Raw genomic sequence first — 14,984 nt, 5'->3', positions numbered from 1 at the left:
GCAGGTCTTCAGGAATCTCAGGTCTCAGAGACCAGGGTGAAAGACAACACTGCCAGGCCCCTCACAATAATCTCTGCTCAATCATAGTGTTTGGGAAGTGCCTGAATGCTACAGCGCCGTTCGGGCCAGCTCTCTGTCCTGGCACTGAGCAAACTCCTGCCTGCCCCGGGCGGGGGCTGGATGGAGACCGGTCATGGTGCGCGGGAGAACGGGTGAATCCCCAGCTAGGGCTCGCCTCGCACCCCGATGGCTAGTGCACATGAAGGAGGTAGGATAAAGCAGAGGGACTCCTTCGTGGGGGGTAGGGGATTTATTGGAGTATAGCAAAAGCCACGAAGAAAAGACCAAGCCAGGTGGCTTGCAGGGCAGTTTTGTACGACAGAACGGGCGTGGAAAACACACAGTACCCAATGATACATCAACCAGGGGGTGTTACAAAGGCAGGGAGAAGGGATTACAGCAAATGGGGAAGGGGTAGGTGGGGAGGAGTAACAGAAACCAATTATCTGCCGAATAACCTAGACCTCTCTGGAAAAGCGGCCAGGTATGAGAAATATGGGGAAGGGAGAGCTGGGGCCGCTGGTAAGGCACAGATTTATGTATTTTTCACAGCTTTTTGGGTGTTCTATTAAGGCTTTGGGCTGTAGAAGCATCAAACCACTGGACCTTTCAGTCCCCTGGTCCAGCTGAACCATGGTTCACTGCAACACCTGAAGACCGTGGGAAGGTCAATCTATTTCCTATCTTCAAGAGTAAGAAAAAGGACCCAGGAAACTACAGAACAATCAGCCTCACCTTGATTCCTGGAAAACTGATGGAGCAGCTAATCCTGGAAACCATTTTTATGCATGGGAAGGACAAGAAAATCATCAGGAGTGGTGAGCACGGCTTCCCCTAAGGACAAGTCATGCTTGATCCACTTGATAAAAGACTGGGCTGGTGGATGACAGAAAAGGAGTGGATATTCTCAACCTGAAGTGCACTAAGTTCTTTGACACTCTCCCCTGTAAGATCCTCATTCAGCTGAAAACCAGCTGAGCAGCTCCTGTCCAGAGAGTGGTGATCAGGGGCACAATGTCTACTTGGAGGCCAGTAGCTAGCAATGTACCCCAGGGGTCAATCCTGCGTCCAGTCCTGTTTGGCCTCTTCATTAACGACCTGGTTGATGGTGCAGTGTGTACCCTCAGGATGCTTGCTGATGACCCCAGATTGGGAGGAGTGGCTGATATGCCAGAGGGTCATGCTGTATCTAGAGCAACCTTAAGAGGCTGGAGGGAAGGACAAGAGGCCTCCTAAAGTTCAACAAGGGAAAGTGCAAAGTTGTGCCTCGGGAAAGGAACAATCCCCTGCACCAGTATATGCTGAGGGCCATACCACGGGAGAGCAGCTTAGCAGAAGAGGTCCTCTTGGGTGCCAATTTGAAGATGAGCTAGCAATGTGCCCTTGCTGCAAGAAAACATAACGGTATCCTGGGCAGCATCAGGATGAGTGTGGCCAGCAGGTCAGGGAGAGGATCCTGCCCCTCTCCTCAGCAGTGGTGAGGCCACAGCTGGAGCCCTGGCTCCCCAATACAGGAGAGAGATGGCCATACTGGAGAGAGTCTGGTGAAGGGCCACAAAGATGATGAAGGGACTGGAGCACCTCTCCTGTGAGGAAAGACTGAGGGAACAGGGATGATTCATCCTGGAGAAGGGGTATAATCCATACGGGAGAGGGCAACAAGAGGATGGATCCAGGCTCTTCCCAGTTGTGCCCAGTGTCAGGATCAGAGGACATGGCCACACACTGGAACACAGGAAAGTCCCTCTGAAGATCAGGAAGCACTTCTCCTTTATGAGGTTGCCCAGGGAAGTGGGGATGTCCTGGACAATCAACTCTGGATGGTGCTGCTTGTGCATACTAGATTATCTCAAGAGGTCCTTTCCAAACTCAACCATTGTGTGATCTCCAGCCAAAGACTCTCCTGAACATCCCAGTTAGCCAATTTAGCTCAAATTGTTCCCAGAGAGCTGATCTGCTTCCCTGTCCCTGCACAGCAGCCTTGACCACACCGGGCAGCAGCATCCACTACCTGCCCCTCCTTCCCTGCAGGTGTGGTGAGAAGGCTTTGCTGGAGTGCCTTGCAGCTGGGCAGAAGAGCATGTGGTGGGAGTGCTGTGGCCACCACAGAGCAGAAGAGGACAACAAAGGAGAACAGCAAGATGACTCAGGGTTAGGCAGCAAGAAACAAGAGCACCAGACTTTGAAAAGGAAACGGGGTCCTGGCCCAGTGTGCCTCTCCCCACTGAACAGAGACCTGGGAGGGCCGTGACGGGCATCGAGGCCTTGCTATTTCACACCCTCCTCCCAGTTCCCCAGCAAGACAGGAGGGACAAGCGGAGCCAAGGCACGACAGACTTCTTACATTTCCCGGAGATGGGGATGCATGAAGTACAGCCCCACGCCAAGGTCCTCAGCTGTATCGCCCGTGGGAGTCAAAGCTGCCCCTTCCCATAGACCCATCTCAAGCATATCACCAGAGCCCCTCGCACACACCTCTTGCCTTCACAGCCCTCCTGCTGACCTGGAGCAGCCCTGACCCTGCCCAGCCCACAGTGCTGTAAAGTGATGGAGCACTGCTCAGCAGCTCGGGCCTCCATTCCTCGGCCATCCTCCCTACTCCAGCCAGCACAGTCAGCAGGCAGGGAACTCATCTGGAGCCTGGCCATGGCTGGGGCTCTGCTGCGCACATGTTATGCTGTGGCTTTGGCAAACATCTGGCTCGGGGCTCCCGCGGGGTCCTGGCCCAGTGTGCCTCTCCCCACTGAACAGAGACCTGGGAGGGCCGTGACGGGCATCGAGGCCTTGCTATTTCACACCCTCCTCCCAGTTCCCCAGCAAGACAGGAGGGACAAGCGGAGCCAAGGCACGACAGACTTCTTACATTTCCCGGAGATGGGGATGCATGAAGTACAGCCCCACGCCAAGGTCCTCAGCTGTATCGCCCGTGGGAGTCAAAGCTGCCCCTTCCCATAGACCCATCTCAAGCATATCACCAGAGCCCCTCGCACACACCTCTTGCCTTCACAGCCCTCCTGCTGACCTGGAGCAGCCCTGACCCTGCCCAGCCCACAGTGCTGTAAAGTGATGGAGCACTGCTCAGCAGCTCGGGCCTCCATTCCTCGGCCATCCTCCCTACTCCAGCCAGCACAGTCAGCAGGCAGGGAACTCATCTGGAGCCTGGCCATGGCTGGGGCTCTGCTGCGCACATGTTATGCTGTGGCTTTGGCAAACATCTGGCTCTGGGGCTCCCGCCCCTCTGAGTGACGGCTCTTGGGGGGAGAGGAGGGGAGGCTGGCGCCAGTGTGGTCAGCGATCCCACGCACGGCTCCCTGCGCCTGAGTGCGTGCCAGGCGTCCTGCCCTCCCAGCCCTGGCACAGCCACTGACCAGCTAAAAGCGGCCAGGGAGCGGCCACGCGGCTATTTCAGGAGCCATTCCTGGCTCCAGGGCTTTGTCTCAGCCTCCAGCACACTCGGGTCTCAGGGGAGGGAGCAGGGTCAGGGTTCGGCCCAGCAACAGTCCAGCACACGTGGCCAAGGCGAGGGTCAGAGCCCATGGCTGCCGGAGCCCCCTGTCCAGGGAGCCCCAGGGCAGCTGCCAGCACTGCTGGCTCACACAGCTGGATCCCCAATGCCCCAGACACAGGCAGGAGTCTGGCTGGTGGTCCCACAGCCAAGGCCTCCACACTGCCTAGAGGACTGTGACTGCCCCATCCCCCAAGTGTTCAAGGCCAGGTTGGACAGGGCTTGGAGCAACCTGGTCTAGTGGAAGGTGTCTTTGCCCATGGCAGGGAGTGGAACAAGATGGGCTTTAAGGGCCCTTTCCACCCTTCTGTGATTCTCTGACAGACACAGGGCTGCCAGAAACACGTGCAGCTGGGCATGGGGAGCAGGGGCTGCCAATGGCCTCCAGCACTGCTCTGAGATGGGGTAAAGCCTTCAGTTCTGAGGATGAGGGGATGTGGGCTAACCACAGACACTGGCAGGGAGGCAGGATGTGGATGGTGGGGCTGGACAAGAGGTGAGGGAGCCTGGGAGTGCATAGCACCCTTCTGGGAGCCCAGGGGCCTCCAAGCACAGGGACAGACTAAGGCACAGAGGGACAAGGAATGAGGCTCCTACTTGGGAACCTAGGTGTCCTCACTGGTGAAATGGCATCTGCAGCCAGGAGCTACCGGGCACAGGAAGCCCAATGGAAGGTGCAGGAGCTGAATGGGACTTGGAAGCTGAGAAGCAGAAAGGGCAGGGAATCCTGGAGCAGAGCAGGGCTGGGAAGCTGGGCTATGCAGGGAAGAGTGCTCAAGGTGGGGAGTTTGAAGGGGGCAGCCACAGCACAGGGCAGAAATGGCAGGGCCCTGGGGGGCACTGAAGCCAGAATGACCCCAAACCAGGGTGTGGGGCTGGGTTTCAGCCATGTGGAGCTCAGGCAGGGAGTTCTCAGAGAAGGTCTATGCAGCAAGATGGGATGTAGATCAGTGAGATGTGCAGGAGAGACTTGGCTGGGGTCAGCACAAGATTGAGCATGCCAGGCAGGGTGAGCCTGGGGAGCAAGGCAGGGATGGGGCCCCCAACATCAGGAGGACATGGAGCTGCTCTGGAAACAGGCTGGGAGAGATGGGGGTGTTCAACCTTGAGAAGAAAAGGCTCCAGGGAAAACTTAGACCCCCTTCCAGGGCTTAAAGGGGCTCCAAGAGAGCTGGAGAAGGACTTTGGGCAAGGGCCTGGACTGACAGAACAAGGGAGAATGGCTTCCGACTGATGGAGGGCAGGATTAGATGGCATATTGGGAAGAAGTTCATCCTGTGAGGGTGGGAAGGCCCTGGCACAGGGTGCCCAGAGAAGCTGTGGCTGCCCCTGGATCCCTGGCAGAGTCCAAGGCCAGGCTGGACATTGGGGCTGGGAGCAGCCTGGGACAGTGGGAGGTGTCCCTGCTCATGGCAGGGGGTTGGAACTGAATGATCCCTTCCCACCTAAACCATTCTGGGATTCCACAGGGAGCAGGCAGAGGCTGCCATGTCCCAAGGGCTATGCAGGTGGAGGAGAGCTGTCCTGAGTCACAGTGGCAAGGGTCCTGGAGGAGAAGACAACTGCAGCTGGCACTGACCAAGGGGTGTGGGGAGAACAAGAGGGAGCAGAAACTGGGGGAGGGGGGGGCATGCTGGTGGCTGGGGCCATAGGAATGGGGGCAGGAGGACTGGCCCTTCAGAGGGCAGCATGCATGGGTGAGTCTGTGGGTAGGCATGGAGGAGGGAGCTGTGTGAGCAAGGGCAGTGGTAGAAAGAGGAGTTCTGAGGGGCCTAGAGCTGAAGCAGAGGTAAGGGAAAAGGGGCAGCTGTGAGGGGGCTGGGGATTGCATGGAGGAAGGAGGGAGCTGTTCAAGGGGGTTGGGAGGAGGAGCAGAGGATGGGGGGAGAAGAGCGCGAGGGGCTGGGGCCTCTCAGCTGCAGTGGAAAAGCTGCTGCAGCTCCAGGGGAAATGCTACTTGAATTAATCATGGCGCTGGCTGCTGTGCCAAGCCCAGGAGGAGGCTGCTGGCAGCGCAAGGAAATAACTTTCACAGGAATTTGGAACAAATGCAGCTCTTCTGGCGGTAACAACAGCACTCACCTCCCCCCACAACCTCCCCATGTACCAGCATCTCCCCCATGACCACACTCCTGTGTACCCCTAGATCCTTCTACATGGCAGCCTGCTCCTCAGGACTGGGATGCTATCCCTCCCCTCGTTCCGCTCCCCAGCACACTCACAGGCGTCTCCCCATTTCGCTTTGGAAAGCTTGCCTTCTTGTTTCTAAGGAGGGGGAGGCCTGTTCTATGTTGTGCAAAGGTCTGAAAATAGGTTGATGCTAAATCCCTTGCCCTAAGAACACAAATGCAGGCAGCAATGCTCCCCTTCCTCCTACCACTTTCCTTGACTGCAGCTGGTGAGCATTAGTCCTTATACTGCTCCATGTCCCCTCAGAGCTGCCCCTTTGGCAGCACAACCAAGGCATCAGGATTAGCCCTCCAGACTCTCTTTTGGTAATGTAGTGTATGTGGCCTGGTGTAGCCTACAGCTCTTCATGCAAATCTTCCTCCCTGGGGCACAGCCCATGGGGTTGTCCCAGTGCTATGCATGCAGCACTGCCCATGAATGTCCCATGGAATCACAAATCAGAACCAAAACCTCATCAGACCTGTCCTCAAAACCACGGAGACTCTACATCAGGTGCATTGCTGGTCAGCTTTTCATTTCTGATGTTCCCCAACATTTGTGTGTATGGGTGCAAAGAGAGTATGTAAACCCTGGTTCCAAAATCATCAATATTGCATCTATGCAAGAATCAATAATCCACCATTCCATGTCATTCAGGTTGCTGTTCAGTCAGCCCATGCTCACCACACAGGGTTCACAGTTCTCTCTGCCAGAGCACAGACAATACTTGATTTAGCATGAAAAGTCAGGAAGTCCCAGAAAAACACTATCTGACCATACATGCAGTATGCTGGTACACAGTCAAATTTTTAAAACAAATTTAAACTAGCAGGGTGAATTTATACCAGAGCAGTGCTTCACATCACAGACCACAGCATTGGAATGTGGTCCAGTGCCCTAAAGCTTCTGCATCATCAGCTCATGGCAGCAGAGAGGAGCAAGGCAGCCAGCTGGGGACTGTCTTCTGCTCCATTTTCTGCTGGTCTCGTGTTCACTGGTACCCTAGGCTCTGTCTCCGCCGGTGTTTCTTTCTCATCTCAGATTTGAACAGTGAATTTGCAATTTCCTTTGCTTCATGCTCAGTCTGCTACTGTGGGACCTGGCCCACAGTAAACACGAGTAATAAACAGAGAAGATGTTATGAGTTCCTTTTTCTTTCTTGGAAGCTCAGGCCAACAACCTGCTCCGCTCATGCCTGTTCATCCCTGTTCGTACCCAGACACAAAGACTGACCCAGCAGACAGAACGGAGTCTACAAGGGAGCAGGGGATCTGTAATGATTCTTCAGGTCTCTCCTGCTCACTCGCAGGGACTCCTTCCTTCCTCACCTTTCTGTCCTGCCCATGGAGAGCAGACATCACTGTCTGAAAATAGACCTGGTCCTCCCAGGCTTTTCTGCTTGAAAATGTGGCAGACCGACAGAGAAGTGAACCCACTGAGTTCTGTGCTGACCTAGGTGATTGTCCTGTGTCCTGTACATCATCTGGCAGGGCCTGCCCATGACCTGAGCTCTCGTGACCATTGTGTGGGTCTGGACGAAACCCAGACCTCGACAGAGATGCTTTACCATCCCGAGGCAGGGTGAGCCCCAATGCCTGGAAGCCATAGAGAGATGGAGTCAAGCAGGAGCAATGGCACAAAACGGCTCTGGGGGCAGCACACCTGACATGGGCAACCTTGTGGGGGGACAGTGCTGGGCACTGGCCACCGTGAGGCCTGGCAGCACCTCTGGAGCCTTCCTCCTTGAGGCAACAGGGTGGTCATGCCAGGCAGCTGTGCTCCAAGCCCAGGGCTCCCTGACCTGGCTCTGCCCAGCTCCCAGTCTCGGCTGGCTCCTGCTGCGTCCTCGATCAAGCCATCGGCCTGGCCAGCCTCCTTTCCCATCCTCTCACATTTCCCGGCTCAGAGGAAGCAGCAGCAGATGTGTGAGCTGTTTGCTTTGTGCCGAGGCCGCGCGGGACTTACCTGCGCTCAGCCCAGACACGCTGCTTCCAAACGAAACACAAGGACTAAGCCAAGACATCGAAATGTAGCCAAGCCTTGGTCACTACCAGCCACCAGGCCAGCCCTGTCCCCTGCACAGCGCAGAGCCAGGCTGGCCCCTGCCAGAGCCAGGCAGCCACGCACTGGACTCTCTTCTGGGTGTGCCCCACAGCCCCACAGCCCCAGCTCTTCTGCAGGCTGGGCTCTCCCTCCAGCCTGGCCTCGCACTCGCAGTCAGGAGCCCAGCTGCCATCTCCGATTGCATTTCCAGAACGCCTTCCCACACGGTGAGCAGCACTAAGCAGGAAGGCACGGACAAGGAAAGAGGGGGGCCTCCCTTCGGGGGCTGTGCAACCCAGACGCCCCTGCACGCCCACGCTCACGCAAGGACACACAGCATCTCTGCTCTGACCCTGTCCCTGAACCCAGCCCTGACCCCTTCCTCATCTCTGTCCCCAGCCCTGCCCCATCCCTACTCACCTCAGACCGGGACAGTGTGTAGCGTTGCCCTGCATACACCAAACCCAAATCTCCCCTGACCTGCATCTTTCTCATCTCCCACTCACTTCTTCTGCCCAGGCTTCCCCCTAATCCTACCTTAACCCGTCCCCAAGCCCCCTGATCTATGCCATCCTACACTTGCCCCTGCCCCACATGCCTTCTCTATTCCACACCTGGCCCTTGCTCCCACCCAGTTCCTCCTTCCGGCCACAGTCCTACCCCATTCCCTGCACTGATTCCCCAAGCAGCCCCTCTCCAGCACTCCCACCCCACACCGTCAGTCACCTGCATGTACCCACACACACACTGCACAGCCCACCCTCCCCAGCCCACACTCAAACCCCCCATGCCCCTGCAGTGTACCCACAGGGCACCCATAAGGCGTTCTTTCTTGCCAGCTCCAAATTTTCCTCCAGGTTGACCTAGAGACCCTTTTTCCTGGCCAAGTCATAGGACCTCCTCTGGCCTTGTCCTATGGACCCCAGAATTCCTGCTCTTCCTGGCCCCTTGGGCACCTCTCGCCAGCCTGGCACCAAAGCTTCTCATGGTCCCAGCCAGACATCCCCGTGCCCCACACCTCCAGCAAAGAAGTGCCCCCAGTGCCACTGGGGCTTGTCCCAGCGGACAGCCTGGATGCTGCAATGGTTGGCAGTGTCTCACTGCACCCCAACACCTGCCCTCATCCCAACTCAGGCAGCTGGCATCACCTGTCCCCAGGAACCAGGGCTTCAGGACAGAAACACCAAACACAGGGAACACAGAACACACAGAATCCAAATGGCATCGCTAGCTCATCAAAGGGTCACAGAGCTTTGGAGGCCCAGCAGCTCTCTCACTCCAGCTGCAACCTCTTGCCACATAAAGGCTGGTGCAGCAGTAGTGTCTCAGCTCATTAACTCATTAGCATAATTAATGCTAATGACCACAGCCAGCTTTACCAACACTGATGAACTTGGGCTAATGACCACACAGGGGGAGAGGGAAGTTTGAAGCCTGGCTACAGGCAGCTTCCCAGAGGCAGTATCATGTTCCCGAACTCCGTTTTGAGTGTCCCAGCTGCAAGGCAGCTCCACACTGATGCAAGCAAGGCCTCGCACAGCAGGACCCACCTCAAGAGAGGCCCACACTGTGTTCTGCACGATGGGCAGCCTTGCAGTGTGGCCGATGTCAGTGGCATTGCTCACTCCTTGCACACAGAAAGGGCGTACATGACTTGGCCCCATTCCAGACTCACACCAAGTGTGAGGTCCCCCCCCCCAAGCTGCTCACAGCCCTGGCCGTGCCCCCCACAAGCTCAGGCCTCAATACCTGTACCTACTTGCAAGAAGCAGGTCCCAACAGGGGTGTTCTCCTTCAGGGACACATTGTAGAAGTTACTCCTGAACACCGGCTCATTGTCGTTGACATCCTGCAAGGCCACGTGCACCACAGCTGAGGAAGAGAGGGCAGGGGTTCCCCGGTCTGTGGCCAGCACAGTGAACTGAGGCTGAGGGTCCTTCTCATAATCCAGTGGGGCAGCAGTGGTGATGATGCCAGTGGCAGGGTCAATGGTAAACCAGCTAGAGTGGGTGTCACGGCCATGCAGGATGCTGTACTGCACCTCTCCGTTGGGACCCTGGTCCTTGTCACGAGCTGTCACCTGCAGGACAAAGCTGCCTGGGTACACCACCTCAGGGATGCTCTGCTTGTACTCCTGCTGGTCGAAGAGCGGGGGATTGTCATTAACATCCATCACCTGCAGCACAAAGGCCGATTCTGCCCGGAGCGGGGGTGTTCCTGAGTCAGTAGCTGTCACCCGCAGATCATAGGAGTCTCTTTCTTCCCGATCCAGAAGTTGGTCCACACAGATCAGATAGATGATGTTGTCCTTGGTAGTGAGGGCAAACTTGCCGTCTCCTCCCTCCAGTGTGACATTGACATTGGAGTACTCTCCATAGTCTGGATCGGAAACAGAAATGCGTGCCACATACTGTCCAGGCTGAGCTCCCTCTGAGATCTGTGGGGAGCCATCCTCACTCAGAAAGATGATAGTCATGGTGGGCTGGTTGTCATTGTAGTCACGCACATGGATAGTGACAAAGGCTGTGGTGACCTCAGGATGGACAGCCTTATCCCTTGCCTGCACCACCAGCTCATGCACCTTCCTCACTTCATAGTCCAGACCCTTGTTGAGCTTGATGACCCCAGTCCGGGCGTCAATGGTGAAGTACTGGTCAGGATCGCTCTGCCGTCGGTTGATCTCATAAATCACATCCCCATTGTCACCTTCGTCTGCGTCAGAGGCAAAGACCTGCAGGATGCTGCTGCCAGGTTTCAGATTCTCTGAAATGAGTGTATGATAGCGGCTCTGGTTGAAGCTGGGAGCATTGTCATTGATGTCCTGAATGGACACATCCAGTGTCATCTGGGTGCTCCGGGGAGGAGAACCACCATCGTAGGCTTCCAACAGCAGTGAGTATGACGAACGGTTCTCCCGATCCAGAACATTGCTGACCACCAGGTCCAAATATAGGACCCCATTGGGTCCTCGACGCGTTTCCAGGCGGAAGGCCTGCCCCACATTCCCTCCCTTAATCATATAGCCTTGTGTGTTCAGGAGGCCACTGTCAGCATCAAAGGCTGGGTCCAAGGGAAACCTGCTGCCAATGGGTGTGTGCTCTGGGATCTGAAAGGTGCTGTGCTGTTTGGGAAAGGCTGGGGCATGATCATTGATGTCATTCACTTGGATGTTCACTTCTACCGTGATGCCCTCCGGGGTGACAGCAATGAAGCTGTAGTGGTCCCGAGTCTCCCGGTCCAGGACACGAGCTGTTTTGATGATCCCAGTATTCTCATCTATCCCCAAGTCAGTGGAGACGCCACTGCCCTCCTGTGCTGAGATGAAATACATGTAGGCACTAGTTTCAGGGGGTAGGCCAGCACTGATGTCCCCAATGATGGTGCCAGCTGGCTGCTCCTCATCTATTTGTAGATCCAGGGTGCCCAGGACAGCAGAGCCCATCCCTGCTCTCAGGCCCCCAAGAATAAGCAGCTCCAGCAGAAGCATTGTTGACCTCTTCATTTGCTCCATGGCTGGCAACCAGCAGAGCAGAGGGTGGCTTGATCTCCTTTGCAGAGTTCACTTTAATCCTGCCTGGAATGCAGACCAGAGGATACTGGTTAAGAGGGAGCAAAGGAAGAACAAAAAAAAGCCTGGAGAGAGAAGGCCTGCCAGGTGCCTGCTGCCCAATCACTGTGTATCACCAGTCCCTCACAAGAAGCGAATGTGACAATGTCAGAGATTGCCCAGAGCAAAGGCCTGGGACAGCACTTGGAGTCAGCCCAGCAGGTCACACCTGACAGTGCACCGAGGTGAGCAGCTAGAACCCTGTCACCTAGGTGCTTCCTACATCCTCAAGTGCTCTTTCCAGCCACTGCCTGCCTGGCAACAGTGGCACCAGCTGCCCCAGGGCAGCATGCTCCTGTGTCTTTAACAGCCGAATTCTTCCTGTGAGGTTCAGAGCCTGTCTGCAAGAGGACAGAGGTTTTTGGGCAAACAGCAGTCTTGCACCTCTCCACCCTGAAAAGAGCTGGTCTCAAATTATGAGATAGCTCAGCAAGTGACTGGTTGAGACCCTAGCCCCCACCCCTTTCTCCCCAGCAGTGTGCCTTTCAAGACCACGGGGATAAAGGTGCCAAAAACCCATGAAGTGCAAATCTGATGTCCCTAGGAGGGAGCACAGAACTGGAGTGGGCTTCCAGTGAACAATAAATCAAATAGGATGTTTTGCAAAGGATGTGCCCACAGCTGGGAATGCCCAGGATAAAATCAGACCATGCTCATTGTTTGGGCTGGCACGGAGATCTGTGGGTGCCCCAAGCTGGTACCATGGAGGGTGGTGGCAGTGCAGTAGGAATGCAGCGACTCCCTCTGAGCTGCCAGCTGCTCCGTCCCACACCCTCCGCTGCTCACTCCCCTCCTTTGTCTCCTTCTCGCTGCTCCTTGCTGGCTCCGGCTCCTTCCCTCCCTTTCCCCCGTAACTGCATTTCATTGCAGCAGTGGGGGAGGGACGCACAGCCAGCCATAGCTCCTGCAGCACTGCAGCCGGACACGGCAGATATGCCGGACACACTCCCTGTGCCCACAGGCTGCCAGCCCCCTGCACTGCCCACCCCTCCTGATAACAGCCAGAATAACCCAGCGGCCAAGAAGCTGCTGAAGAACACCAACCCCAGCACTCGCTCAGCCCCAGCGAACGAGGCTTCGTGGTCTGCAAGGATGGCGGCAGCATGAGCTCACACTTGGACTCTCTTGAAAGCATTTGCTGCTGGTCCCATAACCACACTCAGGAGCCGCTCATGTCAGATGCAGGAGCAAGAACCTCCCTGTCTTGGGGGATGGAGGTGGCTGGCAGTGCCTAGTTTGGGGACTAAGAATATCAGCTCTTGACCAAAAAACCCCACGACAGTGTTAACCCTTTCCAGGGAACATAGGATGGTATTCTTGGGTCCTCTTTCCTACCTCAGATCTGCTGTCTAGATTTTTTTTTTCCAGTGGAAATCCTGGGTTAGTGACAGAAACAAAATCATTCAAAAGTATTTTCTACTCATAAAGAAGTGTTTACTTCAGTGGGCATCCGGTCTCAGGCCTGTCCATACATTCTGAGGTAAATGCACATGCTCTTCTTGCACCCAGCAAGTAAGAACCCTCACAATACCCTAAGACCAAAAGTCAAAAGAAGATACTTTTGTGGGCTGCGATTTGGGAATCTGCACTAACTCAGTAGTCCTAGGCAGGTCTGTCTCTCTGTAGGAGCTAGTTCTAATTCCCCAGACAGAGGGGTAACTGCCTACCCCCAGAACACGCAGTGCTGGGGGAATGGGGTCCAAGGTAGCTTCTGTGATGAGACTGCACCATTCCAATGGTGCTCCAGCTGCTCAGGTCATGGGAAGGGACAGGGCAGAGGGTTTAAAGCCTTGGCAGGAGCTTAGACAAAAAAAAAATAAAGTGTAGTAAAGCAGGTAGAGGGCCAGGATTCCCCGGGGCAACCTCAGTGACTAAGGACAGGATGAAGCTAACAGTTCTTGGGTAGTGTCTGGAAGAGATCAGGGCATAGACATGGGGAAAAGCCCACCTGGTTCGATTAGTAATGCTGCTCTTGAGAAGCCAGTAAGGCTTTGTGGGCTGCTGACGGGGAGGAGAGAAACTTGAAAAGCGAATCTGGGGAGCGTGACGAGCAGCTGAGAGCACTAGCACAATCAGGGAACAAAAATTAGGGTCCCTGGGCTGGAAAACTGGTGATGAAAGCCTGTATAAACTTTTTTATTTCTATCGTCCCCGGATGCAATTGAGTAGTTTCACAGCAAGCCTATCTTTCAGCAAGAGGTGCAACTGAACAGCTACTAGACTGCACCAGCCAGAGGTGGGCAGAAGCCACCTTGGTACCAGCAGTCCCCATTACAATGAGGTCTGCAGGCTTGGGTCAGAGGGAAACAGCAGTGACCTCAGTGGATGCAGAGTCACGAAATCTGAACAGCTGCTTTCAGTTAGCAGAAAGCTCAGTGCAGGGGCTGGCTTGGCCAGTCCATGTAATGTGAGCCAGACTGCCCCTCTGCCTTTCTGTCCCTCCCACCACCGGGCACCGAGATCCCTTGTGAAGAACGGCAGCAGGACTCTCTGAAGAAAACTGCCAGGATGAGAATCTCTTCACATAGGTCCTTGAGGTCCACAGCCATGGTGAGGAGGTTGACAGGAAGGGCAGCTAAAATGGAGCGAGCTGCAACATCCATCTAAGCCTAGGGCTGACAGGCTGGGGCACCAGGGGAGCCCAGCCTACACTTAGCAGATGTGTGACATTTCGAAAGAAAAAATATATGGAATAACATTGGGACCACTGTGTTCACCCTTGCCTGCCTGCCAGTGGCAGTTTGTGCCTTGTATCAGCCACGAGAGAGGGGAAGTGGGCTCAGAGCAGCCCCAGCAGAGGAGCTGGAAAGACGGCACCCACTGTGCATGCCACAAACAGATGTCAGAGTGCTTGCTGTGCAAAGGCTCCATGAAAGCTGCAGATGCTGCTGATGCCATATCCTAGGTCGGTCTGACATGAGAGGCCATGACTCATGTAATGATGTTTTTGAGACTCCAGTCCAGAAGAGGAAGCCCTCTTTGCTGAGTACCACTCACTGACCTCGAATATGCTTTCCTCCTGTACATTCACACAGATTCTCTCTCTCTAGTTTCCGATGATCTGCCCTCGGAACCATGCACAGCCCTGACTTGCCTGCAGTGCAGCCTTGGGCTAACAACTCGCTTCCAGCCTCTACTCAGCCTACCACTGTCTACAGCCACCTCCGGGCCTCCTGGCTCTCCTACCATCTCCCATCTCCCACCTGGGCTTTCAGGACCGGCACTCTTCTGCTCGCTACCAGCCCGGCCACACAGCCTCATGACCCTCTGATACGGGCTCCGAGCAGTCAGAATGGCGGTGGCAGTCCTTTCCTGCGGATGCAGTTAAGCCCCACTGCATCCTTGTGAATCCCCCATTTTTGTGCCGTACTGGAGCTCCCCGCGGGCTCTCGTGTCTCTCAGAACGCATCTCCCACAAAGGAAAGTCTAATGAAATTTTTTCGCGCCGGAGCCAATTCCCACAGTCCCCGTCTCGGGACATCCCCGCGCTGCATCGGCCCCTGCCAGATTGTGCCCATCGCCAAGACGCTGCGGGGCCTCGCCTGCTCCCTGTACACTGGAGCCCCCGGCTGTCGAGGCTCGCTCTCCCCGGAGCTCCGG

At 55.7% G+C, this 14,984-nt stretch overlaps 1 protein-coding gene across 1 annotated transcript in view; it reads right to left on the bottom strand.

The window, feature by feature from the left end:
- DCHS1 (dachsous cadherin-related 1) overlaps positions 1-11,381 on the bottom strand; it is a 41,312-nt gene extending 29,931 nt beyond the window's left edge. Inside the window, exon 1 of the mRNA XM_008643244.2 lies at positions 9,537-11,381. Within this exon, the coding sequence (XP_008641466.1) occupies positions 9,537-11,288 (1,752 nt within the window). The 5' untranslated portion in view covers positions 11,289-11,381. The remainder of the gene's footprint in view (positions 1-9,536) is intronic.
- Positions 11,382-14,984: the final 3,603 nt, after the last annotated feature.

The sequence above is a fragment of the Corvus brachyrhynchos genome, unplaced genomic scaffold (genome assembly GCF_000691975.1).
Source record: "Corvus brachyrhynchos isolate BGI_N302 unplaced genomic scaffold, ASM69197v1 scaffold511, whole genome shotgun sequence".
Taxonomy (NCBI): Eukaryota; Metazoa; Chordata; class Aves; order Passeriformes; family Corvidae; genus Corvus; species Corvus brachyrhynchos.
This window is presented reverse-complemented; position numbering and strand designations above follow the sequence as displayed.